Raw genomic sequence first — 16,856 nt, 5'->3', positions numbered from 1 at the left:
AATTATTGAATTATTATCTACCTAATGACCACAATTAAGTCCATAACAAAGAAGAGATCGAAAAAATGGAATATTAATATTTTACGCTTACACAAAAACTATAATATTATTTTCTATTTTTAGGATTACGCAAAAAAAAAAAGAAAATTATTATCTTACTTACATTATTAAAAGTTAAACGAGCATCATCAGAACAAATCTTTTAAGCGCGTTTTCCTGTTCGTTGTATATCTTCAACATTAGTTCCCTTACTAACACGTACAGGTAACATCAGGTAGAGTGACCAAGACCCTGGCAGACTGCAGTGACCGAGACGTGGAAGTGTCTTTAGTTAAACTACAAGAAGGAAGAAGCTTATCAGAATCATTAAGATGAGTAATAAGAGGAAAAACCCGACAAGTGAAAACAACCTCAACGCTTCTGTTTGTGAATTATTATTGGGTGGGTTTAAAGTAACAGCTTTCGCCCTCACAGTGTTAATATTATTGTAAAGTCTTCTATTATGTGTCTTTCTGTTTAGTTTGGGTGATAAGTAGGCTAGGTTAGGGTTGGTATTGGCTGATAGTTGTTTAAAATTTGCTTAAAGTTGCCCCTTCTCATGAGTCGGTGTTATAAAGTATTGTCAGGTTAGGTTAGGTTAGGTTAGGTTAGGTTAGGTTAGGTTAGGTTAGGTTAGGTTAGGTTATATTATATTATGCTAAGTTAGGTTCATAACACTAAATGACAAACCCAACTAGAGGTGGTCATGTGAAGGAGGTCTTTGTAGGATCCCTTCATTGTTCTTGATAGTCTAGTCTAGGGCTACTTTAAAGCCCAATAGTGTATTACCTGTAGTCTTGATTTCCACAGGATCAACTGATAGACAGTTCCATAGGCCTATCAAAGTACAGTGTATATTTATCTTTCAGAAATTGCGGAGTATGAGCGAAACGTAAACCGCAACGTTCACAAGTATAATGCCTATCGCAATGCCGCTTCAACTCTGGCAAAACATCCAAAAAAAATCACGAGTGGAAGTGAAGCGAAGAAACTGAAGGGTGTTGGTAGCAAGATCGGTGATAAGATTGACGAGTACATCAAGACCGGAGAGATGGGAAAAGTGAAAAAGGTAATAATATTTTTGTGTTTGATAAATGATACATAATCTTTTGGTATATGGTACAGTACGGTATATTAGAGAGGAGTGCAGAATGGCAGTGTATAGAATTCCTATGGATAAAAGGAAGGTGATATGAATAAATGCAAATTAATACAGGTAAGGTTGTTATGTGTATCTGCCCAGTATTAAAGAGTTATAAGGTTGTCATTATATTAGGGAAATATTAAATGACTGTGTGGCAAACAGTCCTTACCGAGGGAAATGTCCAAGATTTATTAGGAGATCTGAACTATATGAAGCAGTTTAGGTCTCATGTGTGTGGCAAGGTGATTGGAACTGATTGGGATTGCTTAAATGGCAATTGACATCTTCAAGTACTACTGTACATATTCCATTTTCAGGGGTTCATGGATGTGCTGGAAAGTTTTACTGTTTTCTATATTCCTGGAATTTGGTCATAATGAGACATATCAGGGGTCCTGGGAACCTTGGGTTGGCAGTCTGTAGACCTGTTGACTGAACTGGAGTTGCCTGACCCTGACTTGGTTATGCAGTACTGCAGTGTACTGTACAAGTATAATGCAATTTCAGGATCACCACCTCAGTCTCTTGCTTCACCTCTACAACACAGTACAGTATTGTCTTTATTTTCCACTTTGGTAATTTATCTTTGAGTCTTATTAGATGTCCTATGTTCAACAGTGAGCTTATTCAGTAAATTACAAAAAAAAAATTCCAGATTCGTGCTGATGATACAAATGTTGCCATCAATCTTCTGGCACGTGTGTCAGGCATTGGGCCAGCCAAGGCCCGGGAGTTGATAAATGATGGTATCACAACTATAGAAGACCTGCGTAAAAATCAAGACAAGCTCAATCACCACCAGATCATTGGATTAAAGTAAGGGGATACAGGCCAGGGAGCATCATCACATTGTGCTAATATTATACAGGTATACTCAAGCACTGAGTTTCACCTGCGTGCCATTTGTATTTTCCAGAATTTTCCCAGTTATCATTTTAGGATTTAAGGTTTGTTGTACATTATCACTTCCTGCAGTGTAATTTTGGTGTATGTTGTGAGCAATATGTTTATTGTCAGGTGAATGTTATGGCTGAGAAGGTAGAGTTTTGACCTTTGATTCCATGGTCATAGTTTTGGAATGTTAGTGTGCACTGATTTGGGTGGGAAGGCACTTTGTGTTCTTAAGAGGACGATGGACTTCAATACATTGTGTGATAGTGCCTGGGTGCTGGAGAACCAACTGTTGTTTACTCTTTATCATAATTCAGTATATTGTGTCAGTACTGCAATATATATTTCTTGCTCCTCAACTTCATAGTGCAGGATAAGTTTTGTAATGTGCCCTTATATCAAGATGTTTGCCACGAATGTAAACCTAAAAGTTCTCCATAATACAGGTACAGTACAGTATTTTATATTTATTTAGAAATTACAATTGACATGCAAGAAGTAGCTAGAAATGAAAAAAAAAATCAGAATTAACAAGAAAAAATGCTTTAAAATGTTTGCTGATTAAGATGTTTATTTAATGTGATTTTTTTTGTTTTATTATTTGTAGATTAATACCATACCATATATGCACTCCCTGGCACTGGTGTGGGTAAAAACAATTGTGGTTTTAGTGATTAACTCTTCTAATGACCTGTGAATTACTTAGGCTTATTTTTGAGCAACAAATGTTCATGTCTTGTAACTGTTGAATACTGTACTGTTTTATTGTGTTGTTCTCATAGACCCGACCTATGAAAACAGTTCAACACATCAGTATCCAGTCTTGGTACTTATTTATTATTATTATTATTTTTTTTTATTTTTTTATTTTTTTTTTAATAAGTATCTCGATACAAGTTTCCCTCAATAACCTGATCAAGGCTCTTAATGTATAAAAGTTTTAAGTGTGGTTACAATAATTAGTTTTGCTGATGACTCTTCAATTATTTTAAATGTTTATGAACACCTTTCACTGGATCTGATAGTTGTGCTGTCCTGGGGTTAAATTCTGATAGTCATAGATAGTGAATAATTGTTGTCTAAATCGTGAAAAGACTTTATGAACCATGTAAGGATACCAGAGCTTATACAAAGAGGGCTTTTGAATGCAGCATTAGTTGTAAATTAGAAAATGGTCAAGCTATTTGTAAGACAGGAAAGATAAGATTGATAGTAAAAATGAACATTCCTTTGCAAATGGAACTTTGGTCATCCTTATTTTAATGTAACTTCAGTACAGTGTTATAATATATTGTGGTTGGTATGATCCATTTAGAAATTTCAGATAAAACAGATTCTCTCTTTGTCTTTTCAGGTATTTTGAGGATTTTGAATTGAGGATTCCCAGAGATGAAATTAAATTGATTGAGAAACAGCTGAAAGAACACATCGGTGAATTTGACTCCAAGTATCTGGTTACTATCTGTGGCAGCTATAGGTAGGTATAATAATAAAAGTGTAGGTTTTGTTTGTAAACATTTACTGTAATTGTCATTTTCAAGGCAAGGAGAGGTGTAGTGTGTTACCTTTTGATTGTTGGTGTCTCATATCTTCTTTTTAAATATGAGTTAATTATTGTGCTGAAGCTGTATATTATAATTATTTTATTAAAAGCTTATGTATAAAGTATGTTGGATCCTGCTACAGCATACATTATTAAAATGATTTTGTATTTCATTACAGTAAAATATTTATATGATCTTATGTAGGTGCACATCATCATAAATGACTTTGTGGGCTTTTTCCAAACCTGCCAGAGTTAGTCATGGTTACCTGATGGTATGGTGTCCCAGTTGCCATCAGGCAAATTTGAAGCAGTATTTATGCTTAAATACTCTTCCTATCACCAATTCAATTTTACAGAGTAGATACTGGGCACTAATGTAAAACTTCCTTGAGGATAAAGTTGCCAAATAATTAGACGCACTTCTATTACTGGATGCATTAGAACATGGCGACCTGTGGTGTCTGTGTGAGACATTATATTTCAATACCATGCAGGTAATATCTTGTTAGGTGGGTGGAAAGGATCAATGATGGTGAGTGAGGGAGAGGCTATGTTGTTCTGGATTTCAGTTGCCATGCACCAAAGCATAATAGGGGTTTCAAGAGAAAAAGAAGATGAGTAAATTTTGAAGCACAAAATTGTGGTTAATTCTTTTGCTGCTTAAACGGTATATGTTTGTTATTATTTCACAGGCGAGGAGCCAAGAGCAGTGGTGATGTTGATGCATTACTGACCCATCCCTCCTATACATCTGAATCAAGCAAGTGTCCTTCATTGCTAAGTAAAGTGACTCAAGTACTCAAGGACCACGGCCTAGTGACAGACACTCTCTCTCAGGGTGACTCTAAATTCATGGTTTGTTTATTCTTCTTTGACTAAGGAGGAAAATGTTGATATGATCTGAGCATATGAAGAACATGGCTCTAGAATGAATAATTGAGTATGTACAACTTGAAAGGGTGAGAGTATGATATGAATTGTATATTGTACATGTAATGTGGAGCAAACTTCATGTTTAAAGAATATAGCAAAATGGCAGCCCTCATGGGGTATTGGACAATAACCTAATAATTATTGACTGATAAAACAAGCTACTGTAAATCCTAATAAGTTTGTCTTTACAGGGTGTGTGTCATCTTATGGAGGGCCTCCCTCATAGGCGTCTTGACATACGACTGTTGCCTCATGATCAGTATTATTGTGGAATACTCTATTTCACTGGTTCTGACATGTTCAACAAGGCCATGAGACAACATGCATTAGATAAAGGCTTCACTCTCAATGAGTACTGCATTAGACCTGTTGGCAGTACAGGTAAGTCTGGTTGCCATAAGAATAAGGAAATTAAATGTTTGTGTTATTTAGTTCCCATAAAGCCAAGTTCTAAGTCAGCCATACAGCTTGTAAGGGTAACATTAGGTATAAGAAAGAGATGGAAGGATGAGATGACGTATGAGCTGCAAGAAAAGGAAATGGACAATAAAAAATCACAGTAGTACGTGATAGATACGTAAGTTAGTTTATGTTAACATTACAGCAATAAGTTGTATTGATGACTATATGGCAAGAGAGACAATACTGTCTCATAACTTTTCACTGTTGATGGACTAGTGTAATAACTAACCATATTATGTGCTTAAAAACTTAACTGTTGAAACATAGCAATAGCAGGAGAAGGCCTGAAGGGATTGAAAAAGAAATAAAGTTGACTATAGCTACCCTGTACGAACATTGATTCAAACTTTTAGTAATACAAAGTATAGAGTATATTTGCTGGCTGTGCTTCTGCAGACTTACCTGTGAATAAGTCTGCATGCTATATAACCTCTTTATTCAGTATATCCATCAAATTGTCTCATTGTAATTTTCTCTTCATATCCTTATAGGTGTACCAGGGGAAGCATTACCAGTGTCCTGTGAGAGGGACATATTCGATTACATTGACTACGACTACAAAGAGCCTCATGAACGTAATGCATAATAACAGATGCTTAAATGAACAGAATGGATATTGTGGCTTGTTACGGGGCCCCAGATCAATTTACATAGGCTGTGTGTACAATGTATAAGGAATATCCAAGGAAAGCTGTGTGTATATTAGGAATACAGTATCTACTCTAAGCTGTGTTTATATTAGGAATATACTATCAAAGCTGTGTGCATATGGAATATCTAATAAATTTTCCCAAGGATTATTAGTTGATTGGATCTTGTTCTATAGAAGGGATAAAATTTATACTGGTATCCCACTGATTATTTAAGAAAGTCCACACACTATCTACCTCCAATACAAGTGTCATAACACATCTTTGATTATACTAAATTATTCCCCCATACACATCTTCTACCTTCTGTCTCCCTTTCAACATGTTGTCATACACATATACTGTACAGTAATACAGATCACATGAAGATAACAAACATTAATATACTGTAGTGATTAATGAGTGTTCTTAGCTGTCATTATTTGTATTTATTTTTTATCTGAATATTATTAAAAGTTGTATGGGATCCTGAGTCAAGCCATTGTTTACCTCTGACACAGGACACATTTTTAACTGGTTGATTTATACTACAGGATGTGCATAAATTATTTAATTCATTTTAAAGCTGGACATGCTTGTTTTTTTTTTATCTACCTGATTTACTTAATGGTAAGGGAAGGAGGCCAATGGTTCTGTGTAGGATCTCTCCACTGTTCTTGATTGTCACTGTTAAGAAGTAGCCATTTCCTGCATGATATCTTGGCTGTATACGTGATGAACAACTCGTATATTTTCTTCCTTGTCTCTGTTGACTATCTATAATAAATATGTGGTCATTAAGTGTTATTATGCCTCAGATAATTTATGGACACCCTGTATTGTGTTAATTTATCTTTTTAAGCACTCGCTAGCCGTTCGGGCGTTGTTAATAATATAAGACTTCCATACAGTCTCTTTAGTTTTTAATAAGATTTATAAAGTAATTTATATCTACTGAGATTATTTATGGTATTATTATGAGGTATGGTAGCACTAGTATATGCTGGTTAAGCTCTTATTTCACTCTTAAAGAAGATAGTTGTACAGTCACCCACAAAAGTCCCATCGCCTCTCCTCCTGAACCACGTACCCTGAGATTCAGACACGTGATCCTGAAGCAGTAGGCTACACTGATGCATTATTCTGTCCATAAATGCTTCAGATTCATGAGTCTGAATCTCAGGGTAAGGGGTTCAGGAGGAGAGGCAATGGGACTTTTGTGGGTGACTGTACTGTACGGAGTACCTGGCCATATTAAGATGACTCGAGTGAAGTATATGTAGTAAGTTAGTCACACTTACTTTCTGTTCACCGTCAGGAATATTGTTATTAATATCCACTCTGTACCTGTATTTTTCTAGCTAAATAAACTGTTTCAATATCAATAGTACAGTAATATAACTTGACATACAGGATTATGTTTTGTTTTTTCCTAAATTATAACTGTAGACATCTCTCTTACTTGTTTTGTATTGGACAAGAATAATTTATTGCTACAGCATTGTTCCATTTCATTTCTTATAACCCTGGATTAAAGGAATTTGAAATAGCATGTAAGTTTTTATTTTATTTATTGAATCACAATAATCTGTTTTACTGTACTGTGATTATCCCCAAATGGATCATGAATTCTTTGTCCAGTTGTAAATAAAATAAGTTTTTATCCCTTCACTGTGAAGTGTGGACCAAGTGGGGAAATACTGTACTGCATCAGTGAGAGTGATCGACTTAATGAAAATACAACACCAAAAGCTGAAAATATACAAGACAAATGGGAAAGTCAATCCATATTCATTGTGGAACTTAATTTTTATTTTTATTTTTTTTATTTTACAGGCATGACATAATTAGCATGTTAATCCCTTGTACAGTATATGAGGCAGCTCTCTGACATAAGCCAAATAGATAATAAAAGTGGTATCTGTAGTGCAGGGGTTAGTGGATATACAGTAGATTTTTATTCCCTTGTGTGCAGGGCAAGTAAAATATTAAAAATGGCATCCCATAGTGAAGGGGTTAAATATTTTAAATGTGTTGTAATTACTTTAAGCGTCATTAATTCACATTAACGACTCAAAATTACATTTTCCAGCCGAGAGCCTTAATCATCACGTTGAGGAGTACTTCTGAAATTTGAAGAAAATCTACATTTTTACCATCCAACATCTACAGAACAGGATGTTCAGGGGCTCAGCAAGTTTGTTGCACAACTCTCTTAGCACTCTGGAATGGACCATGTCAGGGCTGGGACTCTTATTGATCCACAGCTTTGACAATTTATTTCTTCTGAGAACACAATGTGGGTCAGCACTGTGTCAAACCGTATGTCCTCAAATGCAGGAAGATTGTTTGCATCCTCTCGTGAACACAGAGGAAAAGAAACTGTTCAATGTTTCCGCCTTATCCTGGTCAGAATCAATGTACAGTAACTACCATCTTCAAGCCTCAGGTCCAAAATGCCTACCCTGGTATTTTAATTTTGACTTTGTGTAGCCATAAAACGCCTTTGGGTTTGACCTGACCTCACTCGCAATCTGCCTCTGGTATAGGGACTTCATTTAATAGAGGATTTTCTCTCTATTTCTTTAATTTACTTTTCTATCCCACAAATTTTTAAACAACTTAGCCTTACATAATTCTGTGTTGGTTCTTTTTTATAAATATATATCACACAAATATATATATTCGTAAGTGTCTGGGCAAAAGTAAACACGGCTGGTTTTTCTTTATTGGAGAAAAATATAGTTTCACAGGTACTTAGTTCAGTTGAGAGTACATTGTACCTTCTCTACTTGGGGAAGTGTCTTAGTGCACTTATATAAGAGAACACTTAGGTGAGGTGTTTGCTGGGTAACAAATGATATGAGTCTGATCTCTCCCTTGTTACTATATTAAGAGAGAGATGAGGAGCAGGCCAGGTCTGTTATGACTTGGTTGACCTCGTCTGCCCCCTAGAGTGTGAGAAAGGAAACACGTCAGATATACTGTTATGCTAACATGAGCTGACCTCAGCCAGACCTCACTTGCTCCCCAAAGGAACTACAACCTTAGCCATGTATAATTTCAAAGGCTGAGGTAAAGTTGAATAATTTGGTATTATACATTTGGGTAAATATTTATATAATGCAAATGGTGCTGTTACACTGCTCGGCTACCTCCAACCGAGACCTCATGGTTTAAATCCTAGGTGTACCTAACCTTGTTACAAGAAAGTGTGTTTTAGATAAACCTTTCTTCGTGCACATGCCTCTGAAATTCCTTCCGAAAAGTCTTCTTAGAAACTATTGTGTACCTAGAAGAAATCTTCCTGTAACAAATTATCATAACAATCAAGGAACTGATAAATATGATGGTAGGTATAATGAAACCAGTACCGGAAGATATATATTAAGGAAGAGAATCCTGTAAGTCGGGAAACTGTCTCATTAATTTTTTTTTTTTTTTGGGTGTGGGCACCCCCCTATATCCTTGTGTAAGATGAAGTGCAGAAGCGTTTACAGTGCCCAACAGGGAAGCATGCTAAGTTCATGCTTGCCTTTACAGTATGAGTCAAGGGCATAGAAGCCTGAAGAGTTAATGGTTTATGTCTAAGCAAGTTATTGGAAGCTCCAACAACTTTCCCTGAATACGAATTCGAAACTTTAGATTTACAGCAGGTACCTACTTTGCTGCTAGGTGAACAGGGACCAAGGGAGGCTGGGAAGTGTGTCCCAACAACTTTCCACCGGCCCGGGAATGGAACCCCACATCTCGCTTGTGAGGCAAGAGCGGTACCGCTCTACCCACTGGCGCCCCTGTCTCATTAATATAAGATAGAAGTTTAAGCTTATCAGAAACAATATGAAGATTACTTAAACTTATATGTAGGGGAAATGGTATGGGAACCAGTTCAGAAATAATGTTTGTGGCAAATACAAGATGATGGCGAGTAGGCAAGGTTGTGGTTGTATTACTACTAATTTCACAATAGTCCGGTGCTATATGATAACCTTGTACCACTAAATGTTTTCCTACACCCTGACATATACGTACTGTAAGTATCACACTGGTTTGAATTTGAAAAAAAAAATATTGCACATTATTGACATGTGCGTGAAACACTAACCTATGTGGTATTGGAGAGTATACACATTGTTGTAAAGCTGTAGAGGCATTAGTTTGTAGTATAGCCAATTCACATGTAGCCGCTGCAGCCCGTGTGGAAGCTAAAGCATACGCAGGACACACAGGCAAGTGTATATATGTGGACTTACAATGATTTAGGACTTCATGCTTAGTCACAGTAACTGATAAAAAATCCTCTGATACTACTATTAGTTCAATTTACTTGCTCATAATTAATAATTCCTATACATTATATTATCTCGTTTTCATTGAGATCTTATAATTGTCTATAATACTAGATCTGTATTTTAGAAACAGTATTGTGTGAGTATAGATGGTATGTACCGTACTGGAACTGTACCGTACTGGTGGTGCCATCTGTCGGCCGTGTGTCGCACTACTCGATGTAAACAAGCCAGAAATATCGACCGAGGGATACAGACCTCTTACCGGTGCCTCGTAAGTTGACCTCTAATGAGTTTACCATCACTCTCTCTGACACACACCTCTGAATGCTGATCACCTCCTCCGGTTAGTACTTCTATTTACAGCCAATATTAAAAGATAAATTAAAACTAGTGTGGTAGAAGGTTCTGGTTCTCGGCAGCCTTCGTTAGCTCAGAGTCAAGTGAGATTTTTTTGGGTCTTTTTCTTAGGTAATGACGCAACGACATAACGATAGAACCATGTTATAATGTTTTAATTTATTGTTTAACCCGTTAGTGTAAGATATGATGGTATATAATAGGAAGAAAATAGAATCTAAGGTGATGTAACTGGTGACACCGCCCATAGCTCTAGTTATGGTCATGTAATAAAATAAAAGTTATTTAATCATACAAAGGGAAGATTATATTACAGTTAAATCACAACCTTCAAGAAAATATATAAATGTTTTAAGCAAACCTGTACCAAAAAATTTTCTAATGGAATTTTTAATTATTGTGTTTGGTATCTTAGCTTATTGTGAGAGAGAGAGAGAGAGAGAGAGAGAGAGAGAGAGAGAGAGAGAACACACAACTCACAAACAAATCCTTAGATATATATAATGATAAGGTAATGGATTCATATATTTTGTGTTGGTGGATTGAAGAATGAAATGCAAGTTACTGTATTTGGGGGTTATAAGATACACCATGATTTTAGAAAGAAATATTGTGGTTAATATACTGTACTGTACTTTAATATTTACTCTTATTTTAATAGAAACAAACATCAGTGAAGTAGAAAAAGCAAAACTGTTTCTGTGAGTACATAGTAAGTGTTTTCTCCTACTGTTATAGAAAACAATGCAATACGTATAAAGGTTTTACCGATCTTTAAATATGTAAGGGACAGTAAGCCTGACTGTGCGGGCAGACAATGCATAAACACTGCCAATTGTCTTCACTAAGTAACTACAAATATATTACTTTTTACTGTTATTAATAGATTTTTCCATGAATTGCATTACAGGTACATTATTATTTATGGTAATGGTAATTTGGATATGGTAATTGTGCAATACAACTAGAATTAAGAGAATGATTATTATTCTGAAAATTGAGTGCTGAACATAAATAATTGTCGGTTGCTAAGTGTGGTGGTGACAAGCTAAAAGTAGCATTTGTGGTTGGAGACTCTTATCTACACCATCTCAAGACTCTTCTTATTGGTTTTACCCATTATGATACTGTATATATAATTGTCTTACATAATTTTAATGACAATATACAGGGTATAAAAATTTTTGTACAACTTGAATTTTGTAGGTAAACCACAAAGTCTTCTCATTGGAGAAGGTTGAAATACTTAATATGTTCCTTGCAGCATAACCAGAATAACCATCAGCATATGGGATCATGCAGGGGTTATTTTAGGGGGCGTTTTTTAGGAAGAAAAATGTCATACTCCGGCATATGCGGTAATCGAAGTGAATGCACTACGAGGGGCATTACCGAAGTGTGACCAAAGCATAGTAGAAATAAGGGATCACCTGAAGATTAGGCACCTCAGCTTATTTCACCTGATGATTAAACACCCTAATATTAACCTAACTCCCTACCCCAGGTTATGTTGAGTTTCCAAGACTGTAGGAAACCTTGCAAGTCTTTTCCTACATAATGATGGTTGGCTGGAAACAAGAGCAAATACAGGCACTCTTCTACCTTTATTTGGTTTCATTCATTCTTATTGCAACAAAATCTTGTGTTCTCCTATGGTAAGCCAATCCCCCTTCCAACAGTGCATACAGTAGCTTATTTGTTATTTTTTTAATTAATATGAATATTCATTGGAGTGTTTTATTTACAGGGAGAATATTGCAGTTAAAATGCAGCTGCTTTGCTTAGTAGCCAGGCATTGAGTGTAAAGTTAGGATTTGTTACAGCTTGTGGCCAGATGGCAAGAGTTGGAGGGGAGCTAGTTGGAGGCGAGCTAGGGGTTGTGCTGGAAGAAACTGGAGTGGGCGTCACATTTGTTGACACACCATCTCTGGATTCATCAGGTCTAACTGAAGATGCTCTCAACAACGATCTTACTGTGTGCCAGTACATACTTCCACATGATGTTACAGGTAATGTTTGTACTGTTTTCATCTAGTTTAATTATTTTCCCTGTCTATGCTTTACTTACTGGAAATTTTTAGAACATTTTCCATTTTTTTAATTGTAAAATACTCCATGGCTTAGTTAGTAGTACACGGTCCCCAGCCATTGAGACATGGTTTCACTCCTGTGCCAAGTAAGGTTGAAGAGGCATTGAAATGTGGTCTGTGCTCGTCAAGCCGCCAGCAACATCAGTGCCCCGGGCTAAGCAGTCCCTTCTCACCTAGAGGTAAAAATGAAATGGTAGAGAGGACATGAAGTGATCTGGACAAGCTGTAAAACTAGATGTTTCAGCATTCTGTCGAGAAGAGAGAAGTTTGAAGATTGTGACGGTATCATAAACACACTACGAGTCATTTGTCTTGTTCTAGCTGGGAGCTCATAGAAAGGTTTGAATAATTTTTTTTTTTTTTACAAATTCCAGAGGCATTTATGACTACTGTATTGGAAATAAGTTACTATACTTTGTTTTTATGTTCAATAAGATTATAGCCTCAACATTTTTTAACTGTTTAGTACACTACTGAATTATAGAAATGTGTGCTGAAACAATCCTAATGGTGTAGAAGAGAATATACAGTAATTCATTACAGTATACACTTTTATACTGGTATGAACTGTATTTTTTTCTTAAGCTATTAAACCCTCTTTTTCATAGATCGTGATCTTATATAGTTTTAAACTCTAACCAGAGACATTGGAATCCAGTATACTGTACAGTACAGTCCCAGAATCTAGGTCATTATCTGTGCTGGCTGCAGTTTCTTTAGTTTCCTTTTACTACTGTATTTATACTTGTTTATCAAGACATGAGTACCCATTATATCTTGACCTAGAATATGATATTATTTGTTTTCCAGCTCTTAAGCAGTTATTTGTTTACAGTTGCAGGGTTTGAAGAAGTTGTGGAAGAAGTGGAGTTGGGATCTCCGTCCTGGGATAACCTGAACAAATCATCTTCCTCGTCGTCTCTTAGCCACGACTCGGGAATCGGCGCAGACCCCAGTCCTGACGTGTTCTTCACCCTGATAGAAGAAACCGTAGCACCACCCGGCCTCCTCAGTTCCTCTCCAAGTCAAGAAGGAGGTGAAGTTATTGTAGAAAGAATATATGAAATGAAAGATGAATTGTGTTTTACAGAAAGTGCACATGAAATAAAAGACGAACCACTAGAAACTGTAGAAGAGTCGATTGAACTGGAAAAAGAAGAACAATTGTTAGAGCAAGATGATCCCTGGCCAAAACGAAGAAAGAGTGATGATGATATCATTACCGAGTGTGAGGTAAACGAGTTAGAGCCAAAAAAGAGTACCAGAGTTAGAGTTGTTGCATATCATTGTACTGAGTGCAGTGTGAATTTTACAGATGAGAGTGAGTTTCGAGCTCACATGGAAGCCCACTTGATTAAATTGCAAAATTCTTGTGTACTTTGTAGTACAGAATTCTCAACAAAATCAGAACTTCAGGATCATATTAAAGAACATTTTTCTAAAAACTCCTCACATACATGTAACATTTGTGAGCAAAAGTTTGTATCGAAAAGTGGACTAAAACGACACAAGAAGCAACTTCATAATTTTGGCAGTGTTGTGGTACTTAATACTGCAACCATTAAATGTGGTGTTTGTCAAGCAGTATTTACTGACAAAGCCACCCTGAGGCAACATGCTGCAACTCATGCTGCAAGAAAACCCTTCACTTGTGATGAATGCGGGGCAACTTTTACTCAAAATGGTTCACTTCAAGTACATCTTCGGCGCCATCGAGGAGAAAAACCCTTCACCTGCCAGTTATGTGGTAACAGCTTCACCAGAGCACACAGTCTCAAAGTGCACATGAAAACGCACACTGGAGAAAAGCCATATGCATGTGAATATTGTGGTGCATGTTTTGTTACGTCATCTCATTTAACCGTTCACCGTCGAACTCATACCGGTGAAAGGCCATATTCCTGTGGTGATTGTGGTGCCACCTTCATCACTACCTCTCACCTAAATGTTCATCGTAGAGTACACACCGGCACTGGGAATGTTACCGCTAACCCCGTTAGTTGCCCGCAGTGTCAAGCTACTTTTAACGATCCGGCTCAGCTTCGACATCACCGCCGTACTCAGCATCGTATTAATCATCAGCAGACCTCACAAGTGGCATGCAAAGTGTGTGACAAGCGGTTTCCAAACCCTCGACAGTTAAGTAATCACATGGTACACGAGTGTGGCTGAGTTTGGCATACCTTAGGGGGTATCATGGCATTTCTGATAAAAATAATAATGTCGATATCACTGCCTTTAGTGATTAATGGTATATTCCAACAAATAAGCCAGTGGTACTCGGTGAAGTTACTAATATATGAGATAAATTTAAAGCATATATTTGAAGGTATATAATACCAGTGACAAGGAAAGTAAAGCAATGTGTAGATAATGAATGTTGTTTCACAGGGAGCAAGGCCTAATGTTTGCCACAGACTTTAGGCTAATATTAAGTCATATGATTGCCTTTGTAAATGTCTTACAAGTGGCGTTAAGACCGCCCCAGTAGTCTGTCATACGGCGGAGAAGAATGTCTCTCATGGCAGTAGTGTTGTAGCTAGTCGTTAAGTAGTCTCAGGTGGGTAGTGTTTAATTTTGACTTTAGGAGATGCTGCCTTTTGATGCAAGTAGAAAACCAAAGATTATCAATTGTGCCATGCTTCTGTGGTACTAGTGCCATAGTTTTATTTATTTAACTTATTCAAATGATATTCTTAATTTATTGATATACTGTACTGTACCATATTGTTTTTATTTATTTATTTACTTGTACTGTACAGACCAGAATTTGTTCTGTGCACCAACAGTATCACATAATGTCTTAGCATTATAATAAGCAATACTTCTCTTGCTTAGAATCTGATATGCTTCAATGTACAATATATTTCTAAAGCATCATGAATTTTACTGATTATTGAATGCTTACTATATTATGCTTGCCACTTCTTTAGATTAAATGTCATCAGTATTTGTCAGGTTGATATTTGACAGACACAGGAACCTTTACCTAGTCACAACAACAATTATTTTCTAATGTTCTTGAGATGTGAGTTGCTCGTCAGTGGCAATTGATAAAGGGTAATTAAGTATGATTAACAAGTCACTCATATACCAGGCGGGACATATTTTGATAAATAAGTAGTTCTTGTTGTGGTTTATTAGAAAGCAAAGCAGACTCAAAGTGTCTCACAATAGTACCTATACTTGCTTTTTGTACTTATTCCAGATACAATATGAAGTGATGGAGATGGTTATTGCAGAATCTATAATGCATGAAAATGTCACATTGAAGTCTCACAGTGCCATTACATTTAGTGTGATCAAGAATTTCTGTTTTAAGATATAAGAAAAGAAAGAGTTTATTGTTATCTAGCTATCATGTCTGTGTACAGTATATCATCTTGATCCAACAACTGAATGTAAATAAAAAGTTGGATATAACATGTAAGCAGTGCATCATGTAGGAGTGACCACAGTTAAACAGTTACAAAGTATTGAAGATTTACTGCTAATGAGACTTGCATCACAGAAGATATGGGTGCTTGAGAGGTGTTACAGGGTATTGCTGGGTGTTGGATGTTACTACTGATGCAGAATAAGTAAGGGGGTTGAAGAGTAATACATGGTACAGTATGTAGTTGGTATTCACAGTGTTTGGGCTTATTTGTAGATTTCCTGTACAGCATAATGAATGTTTTGGAAATAATTCACGCTCGATCTTATTGATCTATTTGTACTGTAATCGCCAATGATTTTAATGATATTCAGCGTCAGTATTTTCCTGCTTACTGGTATTGAATTTTGGACTTAGTGCTTTTACAAAAAATATGGTACTGAGAAGGCTTCCAGTATTTAGTTCACAGTTAATGTTCACGAGTTATGTAGAGTACAGTAACAGCGTGTGCAGTTTTTATGGTGTTTTTATATTGACTAGGTGTGTTAATCCTCTGCCTGTATGATTTTTCCTCTCGTACGAAAAACTGCATAGAGTATAATAGCGTTGTCCTCATCTGTCTTGGCCTCAAGGATAATCGTACATGATGGTAGTTTGAGATGTGTATATTGTTGTGTCATCTGCCATACAGGGCTCTTGGGGATTAATACAAAATATCAACGGAGAAAAAAATTCCTTAGCTCTGTCGAAGTTTCACGCCGATGTTTATATTCTGATAGCAGGAAGCCCCCACTCACTAGATGTTATCAGCAATCAAGAAATTTTCAGGTAAACATATGAGAGACTTTTGGGCGTGATATAAGTGCATGAATCTGTTTTTATGTTGGTTAGTTCGTGGATCTCCATACATAAAACATCTCTGGCATTATCTGCTTACATAAACTTAGCAATAGGAGGTGGAGTAAAACAAATGTAATGGACAATATGTGCTGTAAACATTTTCAGGAATTTTATATATATATATATATATATATATATATATATATATATATATATATATATATATATATATATATATATATATATATATATATATA

The 16,856-nt window shown here is 36.2% G+C and overlaps 2 protein-coding genes across 2 annotated transcripts; both read left to right on the top strand.

Annotated features, from left to right (window-relative positions):
* Nucleotides 1-255: 255 nt before the first annotated feature.
* LOC121862409 (DNA polymerase beta-like) lies at nucleotides 256-7,194 on the top strand. Its single transcript, XM_042360681.1, has 7 exons — nucleotides 256-441; nucleotides 909-1,108; nucleotides 1,839-1,999; nucleotides 3,429-3,551; nucleotides 4,313-4,475; nucleotides 4,745-4,934; nucleotides 5,507-7,194. The coding sequence occupies exons 1-7, from the start codon at nucleotides 372-374 to the stop codon at nucleotides 5,599-5,601; spliced, it is 1,002 nt and encodes a 333-aa protein (XP_042216615.1). The 5' UTR covers nucleotides 256-371; the 3' UTR covers nucleotides 5,602-7,194.
* Nucleotides 7,195-10,170: 2,976 nt separating this feature from the next.
* Nucleotides 10,171-16,761, top strand: LOC121862400 (oocyte zinc finger protein XlCOF6-like). Its single transcript, XM_042360668.1, has 3 exons — nucleotides 10,171-10,279; nucleotides 12,117-12,302; nucleotides 13,219-16,761. Exons 1-3 carry the CDS (start codon nucleotides 10,261-10,263, stop codon nucleotides 14,553-14,555), a joined length of 1,542 nt encoding a protein of 513 aa, XP_042216602.1. The 5' UTR covers nucleotides 10,171-10,260; the 3' UTR covers nucleotides 14,556-16,761.
* The last annotated feature ends 95 nt before the right edge of the window (nucleotides 16,762-16,856 follow it).

Source organism: Homarus americanus, unplaced genomic scaffold (genome assembly GCF_018991925.1).
Source record: "Homarus americanus isolate GMGI-L3 unplaced genomic scaffold, GMGI_Hamer_2.0 scaffold40248, whole genome shotgun sequence".
In the NCBI taxonomy this organism is placed as follows: Eukaryota; Metazoa; Arthropoda; class Malacostraca; order Decapoda; family Nephropidae; genus Homarus; species Homarus americanus.
Note: the sequence above shows the minus strand (reverse complement) of the source record. Positions and strands in the feature narration are given on the sequence as shown.